Source organism: Oryx dammah, unplaced genomic scaffold (genome assembly GCF_014754425.2).
Source record: "Oryx dammah isolate SB20612 unplaced genomic scaffold, SCBI_Odam_1.1 HiC_scaffold_28, whole genome shotgun sequence".
Classification (NCBI taxonomy): domain Eukaryota; kingdom Metazoa; phylum Chordata; class Mammalia; order Artiodactyla; family Bovidae; genus Oryx; species Oryx dammah.
Genome location: NW_024070212.1, coordinates 96,646,636 through 96,667,168, shown reverse-complemented (window position 1 = coordinate 96,667,168; position 20,533 = coordinate 96,646,636). Strand labels below are relative to the sequence as shown.

The following is a 20,533-nucleotide window of genomic DNA, read 5'->3' as shown; positions in this document are numbered from 1 at the left end:
TTCCCCTACGCGCCCTACGCGCCCGGCCCAGGGCCCGCGCTGCTCGCGCCGCCGCCCCCCGCCGCCCCCGGCTCCGCGCCGCCCGCGCGCCTCTTCAGCGTCGACAGCCTGGTGAGCCTGCCGCCCGAGCTGGCGGGGCTGGGCGCCCCCGAGCCGCCCTGCTGCGCGGCCCCCGACGCCGCCTTCTCGCCCTGCACCGCCTCGCCGCCGCTCTACTCACCGCCGCCCGACCGCCTGGGGCTGCCCGCGACGCGCCCCGGCCCCGGCCCGCTGCCAGCCGAGCCGCTGCTGGCCTTGGCAGGGCCGGGAACCGCGCTCGGGCCCCTCGGCCCGGGGGAGGCCTACCTGCGGCCGCCGGGCTACGCGCCTGGGTTGGAGCGCTACCTGTGAGCCCCCTTCCCACCGGCGGGGGGCGGCCCGGGCTCCTCTTCCCCAGGAAGGAGCACTGCCTGGGAGCCCCAATCTCTGTACCCGTGCCTTAGAGCGCACCTCGGAGCTCCCCAGCTCTGCCTCGTGGACTGAGCACAGCTGTTTCACCCGCCGCTGTCCCTCATCCCTGGGGGAACCTCGCACCATCTCTCCCCTGGACTTAACTCCCCATCCCCCATCCCGAATTGTAAGGCCCGCATTTCTTCTCCCTCCACTGTGAGCCCTCATCTGTGCACGCCGCCGACCCCTGCACTATTTTGGGTCCCATGTCTGGGGATCCTGGAGAACCACCTGTGAGCCCCCACCTCGAATTTCTGGTGAATTTCAAGCCTTTGGAAGTCAGACCTTCGATCTCAAACCGCCTCCCAACTGGTCTTTAACCTCCCCTGGGTGTTTTGTTTGTTTTTTAATAACACATTAGAGGCCAGACTCCTAGGTCTGTGACTCCCTGGCTGTTGTCCCTTCATTCCCCCCAACAAGCTTGTCCCCGACTCCCACTTACCTGTCCGTTCCGTTTCCTACTGAGAGAGCACTCCCCTTTGACACAGACTGGAACCTGGCTGGGCTCCTCCAGACCCCAGGACAGCTCTTCATTTCTGAGACAAGCAACACCAAGGGCTCCTTGATTCAGGAGGAGTTAGTAGGCTGCCCCATCATCTGAAAAACTTGAGACTTACTAGGTTATTATTATTTTTAATTAAAACTAGTTTAATTAAAAAGAAGAAACTTTCCTCTGGGCTTGGTGTGCTGGCTGGTGACTTGGGGTAGTGGTCTGGGGAGACAGTAGGGGAGTTCTGTTCAGGATCTTGGGTTGCCACATGGGGTGAGCCCCTTGTGAGTTACCAGGCGAAGGTTCATGAAGTAAAATTAGGATGTGATTCAGCCATAGCTGTGCTCATAGTAGGCCTGATGAAATGCCATCCATCACCTGCTGCAGAAGCTGGTAGAGATGGGGCATGCAGGTGAGTGTATTTGGCCAGTAGGTTTGTCTGCTGTGTGGGATTATTCCCAGCTCCCATAGATAAGGGAGCAATGGCTACTCCTCCAAAAAGCACTCACTGAATGTGCCAAGCATTGGGAATATAATCACTAAACAAATGGGCAAGATCCATGCTTTGAGCTTATGGGTCAGTGAGGAAGAGACATTATCAATCAGTTCTCAGAGAAATGAAACAAGTGCCCTACAGCCTTCCACTCAAACTGTGGTCCAGGTACCTGGGAGCTTGGTAGAAATGCAGACTGTTAACTCAAACCCACTGAATCATCTGTTTCCACAATTTAACAAGATTCCAGGGTGATTAGCATACACTATTCTGGACTAAAGGCACCGTGCCAAGGCTGGGGCTCAGTTTAAAAGGCTACTTCTACTTTAAGGAGTAGGACCAGGCTGCAGAACCATACATGCCCTGCTGAACTTCTGGAGCTGGATTCTGCACCCTGTCTTAACTCCCCTGCTGAAATGGGAGCTGGGCAGCAGGGACTTGAGCTGATTCATCACTGTCCCCAGCACCAAGGACAGGGCAGCACTGAGCATTCAGAAGTTGCAGGAGAGGGAGGGAGTTGGCCTTTGACCCTATCCTGCTTTTTGGTGCTGATCCAAACGCTAAGTGTCAGGCTTTTCCCAGCTCCTTTGCCCCAGGGCTCTCAGTCTACTAGGGTCTGAATTAGGTGTGGGGAAGGGCAGGGGAGGGGATCAGTGTGTCTGAGCCCAGGGTGAACGTGATTTGCATGTTGGACGTGCCTGATCCTAGAGTTTAAAGCTCTGGGGGCAGCGATGGAGAGCCAGCACAGAGAGTAAGCAGCTCATAGAGGAGAAAGGTTCAGGAAATCCGAGAAGGCAGGGAAGGCCCTCTTTGGAGGTAGGGCAGTAGGTATGCAGAGTCTGGTATGAAATGCTCTGAATAGACCCTGCTCCCTCAGCTATTAACCCCTTTGGGCAAGTCAGATTTAATTTGCCTGATGCATAACAGCCCTTCACTTAATATTTGATGACTGACTGAATGAATGAATCCCTAGTGTCTAATATTGTGCCTGACTTACTGAATAATGATTGGGCTGACAGTACTTTGGCACCTTCTTACTCATTCTCACTTGCCGCCCTCGCACTGATCTGCAGTAGAGCTGAAAGACGTGGAGGTGGAGACTAAGTCTCCATTGGTCCAATGAGAAAATCGCCCCTCCCTGCAGCCAAGCAGGTAGGGAAGATCCCGCCCTCAGTTCTCTAAGGAATGGAGCCCCGCGGAGATCAAAATGCATACTTCCTTCTGCTCCAAATGGTGTTACAGTCCTCCTGCCTCACAGAGCTTCATGATAAATTCTTTCCAAATCCAAGAAATTTCCACAGACAGGAAGAAGAGGATCCTTCTTACTTGGGTGAAGTCGGGAAGTGCTTCTTGAATTCTGAATTCAAATCTTGTTTGCCATACAAGTCTCTGTCCCTGGGATCTTGAAACAGTGGGGACAAGATGAGAAATGTCTGCATGGAAATACCAGAAAGGTAAATACTGAACTAGAAAGTCGGAACGATTTTATTTTTAAAATGCTTCTTTAGTTTTCCTTTATTCAACATTAGGGAGGGCTGACTGTGCCAGACCTTGTGCTGGGCTCTGAGACCAATAGGGATACAAACATGAGAGTGTTTATGCCCTTACAGAGTTCATTGTCTGGAAAGCTACATGTCATAGAGTATCCTAAGAATTTTGACACTTTGGGAGGTGTTGAAAAAACAAAGCAAAAGCTCTAATTCAATTCTGTCTTTAAAGCACCAAACACTTTTTTCTAGAAGTGAGATTTCAATATTATTTCCTCTACCCTCTTTTTGGAGGAAATAATTTGAATAGTCTTCAGAAATGTTAAGCAAATACCCCTTCATTCTTATAGAAAACTTGATATCATCTTTACTCTGAAGATACATTTTTTAACACTTGAGTTTTGTTTTTATTACATTGAAACAGTCATATAACCTAGCAAGTCAAATAGCAATCAAAGACCTTAGGACCTGTGCTTGGTTTCTTAGAAGCATCTATTTTCAGTTCATATTTGTCTCTTTTGGATCTACTTTCCTATTTCCATGCTTATACTATTCTCTCTTAAAACAGAAATGATTAACTTCCTATTATGATAGATGATCATTTACCTCTAAATCTCTCTCTCTTCCCAACTCCATCTGAAATTACCAATGTTTGGTTAAATTAGTTTCTAGGATTTACATTACTTCTTCTTGTTTAGTTACTAAGTTGTGTCTGACTTTTTGGGATCCCATGGACTATAGCCCTTCAGGTTCCACTGTCCATGGGATACTCCAGGCAAGAATACTGGAGTGGGTTGCCATTTCCTTCTCCAGGGCATCTTCCCGAGCCAGGGACTGAACCCGCATCTCCTGCATTAGCAGGCAAATCCTTTACCCGAGTCCACAAGGAAGCCTTTTTACATGACTATTGCCATATAAATTTTGTTCTCCAATAAGTTGCTAGTGTACCATGACTACTCTTCCTTTTTTTCCTTTTGGTGCAACTTTGAATTTTCCTGGAGTTATTGCCTTATTTTTGTTTTCATTTGCTTAGCTTTACACCTGTGGCTAAATCTTCTTCCCATATCTTCCAATAGCATAGTTTTTCATGAAGTCAAACTTATCGGGAACCCTGTCATCGCTTTTGGTCGTGGTTTTCCTTTCCTGGGGGCATCTCTCCCAGAGCCTTCTGTCCTCCAGCTTCAGACTGGGCTGATTGTGCTCCATGTCTGCTGTCCAGATGTGGCCCTGAAATTTCCCTTTACTGTTTTCCTTGGAATTCCCTCCACCTCTATCCTTTGTTGGATCCTGTGCTCCTGGGATTCCAATCTTCCCTTTTGGTTTTTTGTTTCAGTCGAGGTCAATTTGGGGGAAATTTTTGCATTATCTGAAATTAAGATGATTATTTTAGCATGAGAAGCTAAGTGTGCCCTTTTACAATTAAATGATTGTGTCAAAGCTGTGTTCTGTAGACTTTATTTAGGGGTGGTTGAGAACGAGGGGAATGGGGACTGTTTCCTGGGTTCAGTACACACTTCCCGCCTACCCTACCTACCTACTGGGAAACTTGGAAGGAGGCTCGGTGTTATAGAAATGAGGGATGCTTGTTTGGGTAGGAGAGTTAAGCTAGGGGAATGGTTCTGAGTTCCTCATAGGAATAAGGAGTTACTCATAGGTGAGCTGAGAGGGGTTGCTTCCTGACTTAGGGGGATTTGGAACCCCCGGAAAGAATGACTTTGGGCCCGTGATGGTGCTGAGCTGCTTAGAGGCCCTGTGGGATTCAGCTCAAGAAAGTGGCCACTGTCACCCCGGCAGGTAGAAAATTGAGTACCTAGGAAAGTGACATCCTCGGCAAGGACACAGGCCAGTGTGTCAGTAGAGAAGCTCCTTTAGGTAATCTTCAGGGTTGTGCTTCACCTGGGAAGGCAGAAGAAAAAAACGGGCCACATGGAGAACCTCTACTGCTAGGGACTGGCTTGGCTGGTTTTAAGCCCATGGGAAATACCTAGAAGTATGAGGTAGGGAGAGGATTTTGCAGGATACAGGAGGCTAAAGTGGTCTCCTCCTAAAGGAATAAAGCTCTGTGGGCCCCCAGAATTGATTTTAATTTTTTATTATAATGTAATTTAATACAAGCAGGTGTAAATTCCTCAGACTTGTATCTCTTATATAACTGTAAAACAGGTATTTTAATAAATTAAATTCAAACAGAGCTACCAAATACAAATTCAAATTCATTACATTAATCAAATGTAAAAGAAAGACATTGTTTTGCTGAAATGAAACACTCGTACCGTGAATGTGACTGTGATGGCCCCACTGTAGGTCTTTGGGTTTGGTGTGCCTTGAGCCATGTGATGGCTCAATCCATCCATTATTTTTTTTTTCTTCTGAATGGTGCAAGCATTCCTTCATGTAGCAGGCTATGTCACCAACAGGCCCAAACACTGCACTTATTTATCAAGGCTGCATCATTTTTTACCTTATCTCAAGATTAAGGAACTCCTTGATAATAAATGCAAATGAAGACTCTAAATACCAAGTTTCTGATACCTATGATATCAGGAGGTCATTTAAGTGATCCATAATATGCTTAAATGAATGTGTTTAAGATTACTGTCGAAACAAAAACATAACATTAAAAAGTGTTCATAAATTTGTGATTGTATAAGAATATGTTCTTGGACCAGATTTTGAAACAAGCACTTGAAGATTTAAGTCGTTTATCTAAGTAACTCTAAAATTAGAGGAAAATTATAGTTACAGACTATAAAATCATAAAGGTGAGAATAGTACATATTAAAATCCATACAATGCAGTCAAAGGAAAAGTCTGAAAGGAAATTTCATAGCCCCAAATATGCTGTTAGAGGGGAACTGGGGTGGGGTGGGGAGACCAATTAAAATTGACTACTGCAGAATCCAGGCAGGAAAGGATGGTGGCGTGGTAGCAGTAATGATGGTAGTAGAGAAAAGTAGTACAAAGGTATAGAGACAAGCAGCCATTGGCTAGAACCATCCTATTCCATGGAGGTTACACACTTTCCCATTTAATCACAGCCTCATGCCCATTCCCTGATAGCTCAGTTGGTAAAGAATCTGCCTGCCCCCATAGGGGACCCCCGTTCGATTCCTGGGTTGGGAAGATCCCCTGCAGAAGGGAAAGGCTACCCACTCCAGTGTTCTGGCCTGGAGAATTCCATGGACTGTGTAGTCCATGGGGTCGCAGAGTCAGACACGACTGAGTGACCTTCACTTCACATGCCCACTCTGCAACTTTGAGGGGCACGGGCATTTGACTAGTAGACAACCTGGTTTCATTTGACTAATGTAAGGAGTAACTAACCTTAATAGGGGCTTCCCTGGTGGCTCCGTGGTTCAAAAAAATCCACCTGCCTAGCAGGAGATGTGGGTTTGACCTGTGGGTTGGGATGATCTCCTGAAGAAGGAAATAGCAACCTACTCCAGGATTCTTGCCTGGGAAATCCTGTGGACAAGGGAGCCTGGTGGGCTACAGTCCATGGGGTCTCAAAAAAAGTTGGACACAACTTAGTGACTAAACAAACAACAGACATGTTAGTACAGTAGAAAGCAGGAAACATTGACAGAGACCATTCCCCCACTGCTCCCACCAGAAAACACTCAGGCCAGCCAGCGCTGCCAGTGAGTTCTTCCAAATCATTAAGGAACCCATTTTTCTTAGTTATATAAATTGTTCCAGAACACAAAAAGAATGGAAGTCATCCCAATTCTATCTACCCAATGATGTTATCAAAAACTGATAAGCAGTGAACGTGCAAACTATAGCTATTCTCACATATGAAAGCAGCAGCAGAGCTCCTTAGTGAAATACCACCAAATTAAAGTAGTGTATTATAAAAACGCACGATCAAGCAAATCCAGTTTATTCCGGGAATGCAGGGTGGCATTATTAGAATTCTTTACCATCTGAGCCACCAGGGAAGCCTGTTGGAATTCTTAGCTCCACTTAATAGATGATGAAATTGAGGCTCATAAAGGTTAAGTGACTTACCCAGGTCAAGCTGCAAAGTAACAGACTCAGAACTGGACTCCAGGTCCCCCTGACAGCAAAGTCATTCTCTTCCTCTGAGGCCAGTGGAGATGGAAACTTGGATGGAAAGCCCCAGACACCACTACAGTTCCTCATCTCATCCCAATATCTGTGTTCCCTCAACTCACACCCACAGTCCTGATATTGAAAGCTACCTTCTCAAGCCAAGTGACAGGTTCTGTTTCCTTTTTCTTTCAGTTTTCCCCTTCATCCCTCTTGGACACTTCCTTCTCTCCCCTGGTCGCGGCTCATTAATTTTGTGGAGACAAAAGCGCCACCTATTGGCCACCTTGTATGCACGTGATTTGAGCAGCAAATCTATAGAAGAAAGCTAGGATCCATCTGGATGCCAATTGGGGCTGAGGGTGGCTTCAGGTCTCTGAAGGGCACTTGCTCACGAGGAGCGCAGTGATTTGTTTTAGAAGAGAAAAACGGGCTGCAGTTTCCACCTCCCCCAGGAAGCCCTCCTAGATCTTCCATTCTCCCCTATTCTTGGCAGCTGCCATCTTTTATTTAACAAAAGGACTCTTAGTGACTTTGGTCAGAATTTCACCTACTCAAACCTCACTGCCCTCCTCCCCGGTGGCCTTCCCAAAGATGTTCTGGTCTCTACATTTGGGAAGGCTGGGCACTTGCCACCTCCACCCTGGGTGGGTCTGTGTCCTGGGCATCAATCTGTACAGGGTGATCGCTCCTTCTCCCTTAGCCCCCAAACCCTGGGTATCACTGGCAGGTGTAGGGACCTCCAGGCCTCCTGCCAGACACTGCCATCTGCCCTTCTGGCCCTCCCCGTTCAGACCCCAAACATGACTCCCTTCTTCTGATCATAGAATCACGTTCTAAGATCTGCTCCTCTCTGGCCTTTGATTTCTCATTTCCTTGCCTCTAATCATACAAATCTGAGTAGTCTCAGCCTTGTGGGAGGAAGTGGACGAGAGAAGATCAAGCAGAGCCCTTTGTGAGAGGCAAGCATGTGATGATGAGAGCCAAACTCCGGGCTGAAACCAAGTCCCTCCATAGCCGGGGAACCTCAGGTCAACCCAGACTCATGACATCAGCTCATGCGGCAGATGGCACCATGCCAGGCTGACCTGGGCTGGGAAGAGCAAGAACCTGGGTAAGGTCAGGCTCTACAGAAACATGATAATTATTATTGCTGTGAATGTCAATTGCTCACATTTGGAGTTACAGATAGGGCACAGTACTGTAGTTATAAGAGCCCTGATTCTGGATCCAGACTGCCCAGAAGAGAAGATGCGCTTCTCACATGTCAGATAAGGAAACTGAGGTTGGGAGAAGTTCAGAGGTGTATCTGAGGTGACACAGGAAGGAAGGGGAAGGTCTGGGAGTAGATCCCAGGCCTCAGGTGCAACTGCTCCTCTCCAGTCTCATGAACAAACCAGGGGAGGTACATTCTCTTGGCAGGTTGGAGCAGGCATGCTCAAAATGTCAAAGTTGAAGAGGAGAGCAAGGAGCCTCACCAAGGCCTCTTGACTCCTAGTTGGCTCCAACTGGAGTACTAGGTTTCATAAATCCCTGAGAGGTAGTGCCAGGAAATCTCCTTGGTCTCTGTCTCCAACCTAGCTACCTGGATACTTTACAAATGAGAAAAATGAGGCTTAGAGAGATTATCTGTCTGAGACCATTAAGTGGTGAGAGCATAATTAAAACTCAGCTCTAAGACCTGTACTCTTTCTGCTGTACCTGGATGGCTTTAAGATTCCTGCCCAATGACTATCCAGCCTCTACTTATGCATTTCCAGTGATGGGGAGCTCACTACCATCAAAGTAGCAGATCAAATCTCTGAAGGACAGCCATGATGAAATTTCTCCCTTCCACAGAGTCACAGAAATTGAGTCTCTTTATAACCTTCAGATCCCCTTTTGCCTTGGTCTTTGTGCTCCAGGTCAGCCCTGCAGAAATCTGGAGATGGCGGCTATGTCAACCCCAAGTCTTTTATTCTCCAGGCTAACACCTCCCAAACCAGGTCTCATGTCTTTGAGACATTCCCCCATCCCTCCCTGTATTAATTAGGGTTAAGCTCAACTGTGAGCAACTGATTCCCTCCTCCCCAACCTTACATACCAAAGAAAATTCCACAACAGTGGCTGAACCAAGAGTCAAGTTTATTTCTCTTTCACATAAACGTCTGTGCAGGCAGTTCAGAATGGCATGGCACCTCAATGGTCTCAGGAACCCAGGATCTTTCTCTGCTGTGGTGCTGCTGTTTGTGAAAAATTTGACTCAACCTACTAAGCAGAAAGGGAAATATCTTTAGAATACCTGTGAAGTCTAAGGGTTCTAGTTTCAGGCAGAGGAGGAGGACTCAACATTGTCACTAAGCTCTGGCTCCTTAGGGTGTTTTCATCTGTGGATGGACTTTGATGTCAAACAGCACTCTCCACATGACAGGAAGGATGGCTGCTGGCAGCTAGACCTGCGTGCTCATCTTCTGATCCAAAAGGAGAACCTCCAAGAGTTCCATGTCCATGTATCCCAGAGCTCCAGAGTCCTTATATCCTGGCATCTCAGAATTCATATATTGAATCTTGTAGAAGGAGTGATTGGCTTGACTTAGGTCCCACCTAGGCCTATCACCTTGGGCTTGCAATGCTATTTTTGATCCAACCAGGTTACCTGTCTGCTCCTGGAGGCAAATGTGAGGAGGAAAGAGACTGAACAGCCCCATCAAGAGGACCACATGGAATACAGGAGATCTTACCCAACAGAGAGGTAGGACATCTCACAACTGAACATATTCCGTTCACCATGCTAAGGAGATTGAGTTTTGTCTCATAGGCAGTGGAGAGTCCCTAGGAGATTCTGGCAAAGTGTGGCTGGTTTGATTGATCAGAACCATTTTAAAGGAAAGAAACTGAGGTAGACAGCATGAGAGAGAAATCCAATGGGTTCAGGGACCAGGGGAAAACTCCCCCTGATGGGGATACACATTCTCCTTCCTTCAGGGAAGGGGACTGACGGGGGAGAAACGGTGTCATAAGAGAACACATATCTCTAGTGATGATGTAAGCTAGACACAGCCTTGTCTAGAGTCCTAGAGTGAGAAGTGAGTCATATGATTCACTCATTTATTCATTCATGTATCCACATATCTAACATTATCTGAGTATCTGGGTTGGATTTTGTGCCTGGCAGGAGGTAGTGTTTAATAATCATGATGATAGTGATAAGAAATAGTTGTTGAGCTTCTCTGAAAGTTTCAGGCACTGGGCTCAATGCCTTATTTCATTTAATTCCCACAACTATTCAGTGAGGTAGGTACAATTATTATCCCTATTTTGTAAAGGAGGAAAGATGAGGATGAAGACAATGTAATTTCTGTTCTCAAGGAGTACACAGTCTAGCGAGGGCAATAGACTAGAAAACAAATTGTGACGAGAGAGGGAATTAGCATTTTGGAAACAGGCAGGAGCTCTGCACAGCCTGGCCAGTGTGGGGTGTTATGGGGAGGGGAAGCAACTCAGAAATCTTGACATTTGAAATGGATGGATTAGGAGGAGTGAGCTGCGTGCAAGGTGAAGACGTGAGAAAGAGCAAATCAGTGCCAAGGCTGGAGATGAGGCTGTACAAGCAGGCAGGGACCAGGCTGCCTGGTAGCCTTTGCAGAGAAGCACATGATGCCCAGAAGGAGAGCATCCCTGAGGAGGCCTCAGGCTGCCAAGCAGGTATCACAGGAGCCTCCTAAAAATTACATGCCAATCACCCTCCCAGCTTCTCCCTTAACCTTCTAACTGCAAGCACCAGAAGGCCTTCTCTGGCTGACCTCAGATCTCAGCAGCACCCTCTGGGTATTTATTACCAGCCCCTCTCTCCCTTTCTAGGTTAGAGGAGAGGGTAGTATTTGCCTGAATTGAAGTTATTTTCACCCTCCAACAGACCTGCCTGCTGATGTAAGGACGCTTGGCCAACCCCTGAAATTTGGAGCCCTTCAAAGTAGCTTGATCTGGGTTGGAGTCAGGGGAAAGAAGAGTTTGATCTTCCAGGGCAACTTTGCCCTCCCTGCCCTCCTTACTGCCCCATCCTGGAACAGGAACTACACCCCCCCACACACACCCCACACCCACCCCCACCAATGCCCGCCTCTACACAGGAACACACAAGTTCCTTCTGGCATTTCCCCTTCCTATTCTGGTGAAATGGAGAGGGCTCTGGGCTGGCACATGGGATCTAGTTCCACCTTTGCTGTGTGACCTTGGGCAAGTCAGCCCTCTCTCTGACTTGAAAATGGGTCTCAATTTCCCCATCTAAGAAACGAACTTTGAAAATCGACAGTCCAATTTTGGGATACATGATTTCATTCTTTATTTACTGGTGGTGAAGCGGGGAGGAAGCACATTCAGCATGGAATGCAAAGGGTGGGTGGAGTGGATGGACTAATGACCCTTTCTTTGGAGAAAGATCATTGCCTAGTGCGGTAGAGCGCTAGAGTCGAGGATTCGGGCTTTAGGTTCTTAGGAGCTCAGAGCAGGAAGAGGGAAAGATGAGTTGGGCTCTCAAGAAGGCAAGATTTGAACCAGGATTTGAAGCTTGGGTACAAGCTGGGAAAGGAAACAAGCATGCGCAAAGAGGAGTCCAGAGGTTATAAGCTTCTGAATGATTTTGCCAAGAAGGGTGGGGAAGGGGCGCTTTGATCCCAGACCTGGTCGTCCAGTCCCTGCCTCATTGCATGTCTGCGCGGCTCCTCCAGAGGTCGCTGTTTCCCTGGAATCCGTCCCCAGCTCCCGCGCGGCAGAGCCGGGACTCTGCCTGGTCCCCTATAGCTTGGCTTCCGCGGCTCCACAGCAGCTCCAAAGGACTCAGGTCCAGCAATATTTACTCGCCCCTGCTAGGACTTACGGCATCATCAGTGACCCTGCCTGGGGCTCTGAAAGGCTAAACGTGACGGCGCGTGTGCGCGTTCGTGCGTATAGGGTAGGGGATCTCATCCGGACGGCTCCGCACCCGCCCCTCCCTCCCCACCCGTTTGGGGCTGCGGAAAGCCGTCCGCTTCCCGCGGCCGCGGCAGTCCTCCCGGCTCTCCGCGCGAGGCCCCTGTCCCCTCCTCTCCTCGCCACGGTGCAAGCCCCCTGCCCAGGCTCGCACCCTCACATACTCTTTCCCTGGAGGGCCATGCCGCGGCCCGGAGTGGGTCTGCAGCTCGAGACCAGGTCGCACACCTTCGGGCCCCGAGGTGGAGCTGTGGGCCTGGCTGGCGATCGTTCCAGGGCTGTCCCCGGCCCAGATGTGCGGTCGCGAAGGGGAGAACTCGGCACCGGCGCCGGCCTCTCAGAGACGTACTTGAGCACACAAAGCCACCGTTGCCCTACGCCCAGAGGGGCAGACACACGCACGCGAACCCAGGACGCACTCCACAAGGCACTCTGACCTGATGCCCAGGCCTCCACACACCTGGAAGCGTCTCCAACTCCCCAGGCCCTGCGGCATATCTCCCAAGCGTGTGCGGCCGGTCCTTCCCGGTCGCTGCGAAGCCGGCTTTCCTGGTGGGGCGGGTGGTCAGGGACCCGCGCTGTTTTTTCACCCTCTCCGGAGCCCGCAACCCTCTTCCCGCGAACGAACCGGAGTGCACAGGCTCTGCGGCGCCCAGGGCTGGGGTCGGAGGGTGCTCCCGCGAGCCCCCATCACGCAGCCGGGGGACGGTGGCCGTGCACAATGGAAGGAGCGAAAGTCGTTTCCTCCAAGAGGCGGAGGATTCCCGAGGTGTGGGGGACCGCAGAGGCACCGACCCCTGAGCCGGTGCAGAGCTAGCTAGCCTGGGAGTAAAAGAGCTCACGCCGCCCAAGGCCCAGCCATTTCTGGGCTCGCGGAGAGGCCGGCCTCTCCCTGAACTGTGTGTGTGGAGCCCCGCCGCCTGCAGCTAGCCGCTGCAGGTCACACGATCTGGAGTCTCCCGCCTCCCACTCAGGGAGGGCCAAGACAGCCTACCGCCTTTGAGCAGGCGATGGTCTGGAGGAGAAAGGGGAGATGGACCCGCTGCGGCCCAACCGCCGTCTTGCTCCAGGGCTGCGGCCCCGGGGAGGGACCAAAAGAGCGGGTGGCTGCGCGGTAGCTTGGCTAGGTTTGTGAGTAAAATCAGAGAAGCGTGGAAGCGTGGGGTCCCCTGCCTGGCTCAGGAGGCGCTTTGCAGCGGGTCTGCACGGAGGGGGCGGACCTCCGCGCTCACCGCATGCGAACCGTGGGAAGGCCGCGGGAGAGCTCTGCGCCGGCGCCGCTCGTGGCCGGTTTCGTGATGACAATTACATTCTCACAATCATCCGAGATCTCTCCTTTCCCTCCAGCCGAGAAGAGCACGTCTACAGGGGCCAGAAGAAGGGCAGGGAGGAGCCATAAGGGGAAGGACGCTATTGACAGCTGCACAGCGCAACAAACAAGCAACAACCTCTTGTCGGTGCTCCGAACATTCCGAGTGGAAAATTCCCTGGATCAGAGCCCGCCACCCCCGCCCCCGACGCTTTCTCTCAATCCTTTCTGGGCTGCTCGAGAAAGGTGGCTAAATAGTGAGATGGAGAAAAGAAGAGGCTGAGAACTACCAGTGACATTGTAACCAAGACCCGCACAATCTGTCGCCTCCTGCTTCTTGGAGGCTGCAGGCATGGGTGCTGAAAGCCTAGACTTCTGTCAGCACCCAGGTTTTCACGGCGGGGAGTGACAGACACACCCAAGGACGCACACACGACCCAGAGACGTCGAAGAAGCAGAGCCTGCAGGCAGGAAAGGCTGGAGCCACGAGAGAAGGGCAGGAAACTAAACGAATCCCGAATCCCGAATATTGGGTCACCATTCTCCCAGCCCCAGGGCACCTATTCCTGGCATTGTTCAAAACAAATTTGGCCAGAGCTTTGGGAGGAGTGAGAAGCTCCCAGAAACACCTCCCCAGGCAAGCCTTGAGCTTGGGTCAGGTGTTAAGCAGGCATTATTTGAATAAATAGAGGAGTTTCTAGTCTGGGAGCCTGGACACCTGGGCTCAACCCAATGGAGGGGCCCTTCAAAAAACCTAGCAAGTCCCATAGTCTCCTTGGACTGTTTCCACTCTTACAACTGTGTGTTCTGAAGAATCTGGAGGATTTTTTAAGAATCACCTTGCAGAGCAGGGTTGAGGGGGCCATGTCTTCTTTCCTTGACCTGAGTCTCAGCAGAATGGAGGGTGAAGCAGGGTCAGGCAGAGGTGTGGGCTGGTGGCTGCAGCTGCTCTGTAGAAAGGTGGAGTCTTGACTGGACCAAGAATCAGGATATTTGGGCAGCAAACGCCTCTGTTAGTTTTACCCTGAACTTGGGCAGGGGCCTGGAGTGAGGGGAACCAGGAGAGAGTGCTGGCAAAGAAAGAAGCTACTGGTTCATATTTGCCATTTTAGAAATAAGGACATTTAGAAAGTGAGATGGAGAAGGATGATGCCAGTGTTGTTTTTCTCTCCATTTACTTAGACATTACCAGAGCTCAGCTGGGTTGGAGCTGCTGTGTATGTAGTGGATGGTATGGGGTGTCTGTGAGTGTCAGTGAGAGGTCCCTGCAGTCATGAGCAAGCTTGGAGATTGCATAGGTTTACCAGATAAAATAAATCTGGTAAATCTGCAACCCTGGGTATGTGAGTTCATCTGGACTCATGCAAATACCTGTCCCCAAGGCCTTCATTTGCTTCCTGGGAGCCCCAACACCTATGAAATTCTGACTCCAGGGCCACTAGTCTCTGTCCAATTTCTTGATTATGGTTTGAGCACTGGAGCACTTCTCTTTTCCCAAGGACAGTCTTTGTTGCAGACCTAGCACACTAGATGGATCCCCTTGGTCTGAAGCCCCAGATGCGGCTGCCCAGCAGACTTGCTCTCACAGGATATGAGCAGCCAGATCTGCCTTCCACTCTCTTCTGCTCTTAGCTGAATCGCTGGGGAGGATGGAGAACTCTTATTATGAGGATTCCATGACAAGGGTTGCACCCAGCCGTGCTTTTTCATGTCTGGAGACTAGTCCCCCTGCCCCCTGGGCATCCGTTGTCCCACCTGTAGAATACACTAGAACGGAGACTGCTGTTGGGTGAAAGATTTCATCCACTCTCACATGACCCTGCTGAGATATAGCCTGCAGGGTGGATAAATCCCTTCTACTCTGCCCCCAGTACTATCTACAGAAAGCCTAGTTCAGCAGGGTGACTGGAGAGGACTATTAATAGACAGCAGCCGTGTAACCCAGCCCAGGGCTAGAAGGGGGTATGAGATCCAGATGGGAGACTACATTGCTCCGAACCCCTTTCTCCCCAGGAGTCTGCAAAGTGCCTTCAATATCCTCCTTTGTATCTAGCCTAGAGTGATGTGGCTACTTTTACACATTAATCAGGGGGTGAATGTTTTTAATCTCATTTTTACAGAGGAAGAAACAAAATACAAAGAGCAGGTAAGGAGTGAAGCCAGCACTGGGATCCCAGCAGGCTGGCTCCAGGGTCTTTGCTCTTTACTGTTTAGAGCAGCAAACTGAGGCGGCGGGTAAGGGTGGAGAATGACTAGCTGAGAGCCCTACAGTCTGCGACAGCTGAGCGCAGCTGGGCTCGCGGCCCGCATGCTTGAGCTTTGACCACTGTGGGGCGCTGTGGGGGCAGCAGCCGGTCCATCGGCTCTGTACTTGATTACGTCCAGTGCCCATCTCCCCTGTCATCCCCAGAGGTTGAGACGGCCCCAGTCTGAATTGGGAGTTACTGGTTGCTGGAGGGAGGCCAGGAGAGAAGTCCTAACGGTATGGCCAGGAACCCAGCTGATGAAAAAAAAAAAGCACGGAACCAACATTGTGTGCACAGGATTGTGAAAGCTGAAGGCAACACTGGCTTGCGGTTGAGGTCAGGGTTCATTGACAGAGGTCTCGGTGCTGCCTGTCGGTAGAGCCTGCAAGTCCGGCGAGAGAAGGGGGAAGGGAGAAGGAACGTAGGTGGCTCTGTAGTGAGACTGGGGGTGGGAGAAACAGGGAAATTGAGAAAGAGATTCTCAGACCGACGAATAGAAATCCAGATAAATGCAGGGTTTCCACAGAAAACAGAGGCAGAGATTCACCGAGAGCTAGAGAAACACAGTCACAGAGCTTGAGTGAGACAAACGGGTACCAAGACAGAAAAAGATCGGATACAGGCAAACTCAGCGATGGGCCGGTCCGCGCTCTCGAAAGACGACCGAAGCGCCCCAGAAAAGCTTTCGGAAAGCGGGCAACGGGCACGCGACGCGTTCCCTGGGTCCGCGCGCACACAGTCCCCCGTCTGGAGTCCCGCGGTGTGGCAAGGGGATGGGGTCCCCTTGAGGCGGGGTCCAGGCCTTGGAGGGGAAGACAGGGGCGCGGGAGGGGAAGACAGGGTCGCACCCAGAATCGCTCACCTCTCCGAGGCCCGAGGCTGAGAACGCCAACTTTGTTCCTTGCGATCACTTAAGTGCGTCTCGCCTTGGGCCGGAAGCCGCTCGGGTTCCTTCGGGCCTCGCTCCAGCGGCGTTGGTCCCGGCGTCTCAGGCTCCGCTGGTGCGGCTCCAACCGCGCTTCGGCCTCGGTGGCCCGGGCGGTGCCTTGGGGAGATGACGGGTGGGGGACTATTGCTGCTGCTCCCAGCTCCAGCTGGCACCCGCGTGAACCCTTACCATCCAGGGCTGAGCGCACTGAAGGCAGCGGCTCCAGGGAGCGAGGGTTTGCAGGATCTGCGGGCTAGAGGAGGATCTGCCTCCGGCCACCCGAGCAGCGCTCCCGCGGCGGCGGCTGTTTGTTCCCGCCGGGCCCCTCCGCCGAGGCACTCTGCCCGCCCCCGCCAGCCCCACCCCGCTCGGGGAGCTCCGCCCCGGACTCGCGCTCTTCCGCCTTAAGCTGCCGCCAAGCGGGAGGGACTAATCCCCAGACCTCTCCAGCCCGGGGCGGGGGAGGGGGTGCTGGGGGCCAAGACCGGCAGAGTAAGGGGGGGCGCCTCAGCTTCTTCCGCCCGCGCCCTGGGCGCTGCCCCCGGCTAGGGTTCCCGGGGCAGCGGAGAGAGCCGTCGCCAGTAGGGTACTCACCGAGAGATGAGAGCGGCAGAGTGAACCACGAGGGGGCGCTGCAGAGCTGGGGGACACCCCTCCCCGCCAGTCCTCAGTCCCCCGCCCCCTCCCCGCCCGCGCGCAAAACACACTCGCCCTAGAGGCAGCGCGGCGGAGCCCGAGCCGCGGCCGGAGCGGAGCCGGAGAGCGGCGGTGGTGGCGGCGGCACCATGACCCTGGGCAGCTGCTGCTGCGAGATCATGTCCTCCGAGAGCTCCCCGGCCGCACTGTCCGAGGCCGACGCAGATATAGACGTGGTGGGCGGCGGCGGCGGCAGCAGCGGTGGGGGGGAGCTCCCTGCCCGCTCTGGGCCCCGCGCCCCCCGGGACGTGCTCCCCCACGGCCCCGAGCTTCCCCCGGAGGAAGCCGCGGGGGAAGCCGTGGAGGACGAGGAGGAGTCCGGTGGCTGCTCGGACGGCGAGCCCCGCGCTCTAGCGCCCCGAGGGGCGGCGGCCGCAGCGGGAAGCCCCGGGCCAGTCTCGGCGGCGGCCCGGGGCGCGGCGGGGCCCGGGCCAGGACCGCCGTCGGGGGGCGCGGCAACTCGGAGCCCCCTGGTGAAGCCGCCCTACTCGTACATCGCGCTCATCACCATGGCCATCCTGCAGAGCCCCAAGAAGCGCCTGACGCTGAGCGAGATCTGCGAGTTCATCAGTGGCCGCTTCCCCTACTACCGGGAGAAGTTCCCCGCCTGGCAGAACAGCATCCGCCACAACCTCTCGCTCAACGACTGCTTCGTCAAGATCCCCCGCGAGCCGGGCAACCCGGGCAAAGGCAACTACTGGACGCTCGACCCGGAGTCGGCCGACATGTTCGACAACGGCAGCTTCCTGCGGCGCCGCAAGCGCTTCAAGCGGCAGCCGCTGCCGCCGCCGCATCCACACACGCACCCTCACCCCGAGCTGCTGTTGCGCGGCGGGGCTGCAGCGGCGGGGGACCCCGGCGCCTTCCTGCCGGGCTTCGCGGCTTACGGAGCCTATGGCTACGGCTACGGGCTTGCGCTCCCGGCCTACGGCGCACCCCCGCCGGGCCCAGCCCCGCACCCGCATCCACACCCGCACGCCTTTGCTTTCGCCGCCGCCGCTGCCCCTTGCCAGCTGTCGGTACCCCCGGGCCGTGCCGCGGCGCCTCCACCCGGACCTCCGACGGCCTCGGTGTTCGCGAGCGCAGCCTCGGCTCCGGCCCCTGCGCCTGCTCCGAGCGCAGGGTCGGGACCGGGCCCCTCGGGCCTGCCAGCCTTCCTGGGCGCGGAGCTTGGCTGCGCCAAAGCCTTCTACCCCGCGTCCCTGAGCCCTCCCGCAGCAGGCACCGCACTCCTGCGCCCAGGCCTCAAGACGGACGCGGGTGGAGGGGGCGCCGGGGCCGGGCAGAGGCCTTCCTTCTCTATAGACCACATTATGGGCCACGGTGGCGGCGGGGCAGCAGCCCCGGGCGCCGGGGAGGGCTCCCCGGGGTCGCCGTTCTCGGCGGCGGCGGGTCCTGGGGGTCAGGCCCAGGTCTTGGCCATGCTGACTGCCCCGGCCCTGGCTCCAGTGGCCGGCCACGTTCGCCTCTCGCACCACGGGGACGCTCGCCTGTCCTCAGGGCCCCCGTTTGCCGGCAAAGTCGCAGGCCTCAGTGGCTGCCACTTCTGACCGTGTCGGGATCCGGGCCACTTTGAGCCCGCACTCATCAGTCTCTCCTGGAGCTCCTGCGGTCCCAGCGGAACTCAGGGAGCCTATTTATGAAGAGTCTCCAGACCTTGGGCCGGCGCCCGTGGTTCCACGCTCGGAATCTCTCCGACAGTTGGGACGAAGCGGGCTTCATCGCTCAGGAAGAGGCCCGGGTCTACGCGACGAGGTCGCTAGCCGTGATCCCATTTTACCTTAAGCAGTAAAAGGGGGAGGGGATGTCTTCGCTTTTTCCCAGTCTCTGCGCCTCTCGGCAGCCCCGGAAGAATGTTTTCCCGGAGAGGTGCCTGCCCAGGCCCGGGCAGATCCCGCCAGAAACACCAACTGCGCAGGGAGGTCTCCCCTTCTGCTTCTCCCTCACTCCTTCCCCAGCTTTGAGGCCCTGATTGTTCAATATTATAATTTAAAGACATCTATTATCTACTTGTGCTTAAAAGGAAAATGCAACTTTTCTCCCCCCCTCGCTCTTCTCCAAAGCAGTTCGTTCTCTCTCGGAAGCCTACTGCAGTGTCTACACAGGCGGAGGTGAACGGAGAGGTGAAGCAAGGGTCTTCACAATGCCTGGGCAAACCCGAGATCCCACTTCATTGAGGAAAATCCTCCCTCTTTTGCGTCGGGGGCGCTTTGGAAGGAACTTTACCCCTTTCCCGTGGCCGGCTGGGTCCAGCCATCCAGGGCCAGCAGCCCTCTCCGCGGTCTGCTCTGTCCCAGGCCCTGGGATATTTATTGTAGCTAAAGGCAATGAGGTTGGGGTGGGAGAGGAGGGTCTGGGTCAGGGACCGGAGAGGTGGGGGTGGGGTGGGCCAGGGCACATCCTGTGGCAGGGGTCCTGTAACCATGTGTAAATATCTGTATCGCAGGCTGCTATCTGCGTTCTCTGTCCACTGGGTGTGCATTGATTTAGACTTCTGCAGTTGGGGAGACTCTGTGAAATCGTCTGATGGTTTGTGTGGAAGAAAAGAAAACCTGTCTCCCCCGACTCCCCATCAGTGTCAATTGAATAAATGTACGTGAACTCCAGCAGTCACCAGCTCTGTCTGCTTGCCTGCATTCCCCATTCCCGGTCCAGGGTCTTACAGACTGCTAGGCAGAGTGAAGTGAGGAAGGGCCCTGAGCAGGCCAGGCAGGCAGAGGAGGGCTTGGGATTGTCAGATACAGGGAACACTGTGGCCTTGGCCTTCGGCTGTTAATAAGGCCAGGATTCTGGGATGCCTGTGACCCCTCCAGCACTTTCATTTTCACTCTGGTCCTCAAATGTTTCTGCCTGGGGTGTCTGCAGAGAGGTTTTATTTCAAATGTACCTGGGGGATTCTCATCTCTTTCTAGTTCAGACTTAGCGTGGCCTGGGCAGATCTGGGTGCCTCAGGCTCATGGACACTATACCCTTTAAGTACAATGTGAGTGAAAGTGTTTACTGATGCATATTCTGTAAGCCTTTCTGTGCTTCTGGACATGGGGGCTTTTATGGAGCTTGTGTTCCTGTTTGTCTGGGTTGACATATGGCCTTGTTTTTTGTCCTTTATTGGGGGGGGTGTCAGTTGTATTTCAGGATATCTGTGTTTTTATTTCTGTGTGTATCTGTGACCATGTCTCTGTGTTTTCGATTCTCTGTCACCGTCTCTTTCTGTGTCCCTAAGAGGAGAGAGGTCTCTCTCTGGCCATTGTAGGGCATTCTTTGCGTTCCCCCTAGAACCCCGCCTCCCCTCCACACACACATGGAATGATCGGAGTGAAAGGCCTGAATTGAAAACTGTGAAATCCCTCTCTCCTCCAGCCAGAGAAACTTGGTGGGGAGGCCAGTATGAACTA

The 20,533-nt window shown here is 53.2% G+C and overlaps 1 protein-coding gene across 1 annotated transcript; it reads left to right on the top strand.

Annotated features, from left to right (window-relative positions):
• Window positions 1-11,867: 11,867 nt before the first annotated feature.
• FOXD2 (forkhead box D2) lies at window positions 11,868-19,751 on the top strand. Its single transcript, XM_040231225.1, has one exon. It carries the CDS (start codon window positions 17,228-17,230, stop codon window positions 18,686-18,688), a length of 1,461 nt encoding a protein of 486 aa, XP_040087159.1. The 5' UTR covers window positions 11,868-17,227; the 3' UTR covers window positions 18,689-19,751.
• The last annotated feature ends 782 nt before the right edge of the window (window positions 19,752-20,533 follow it).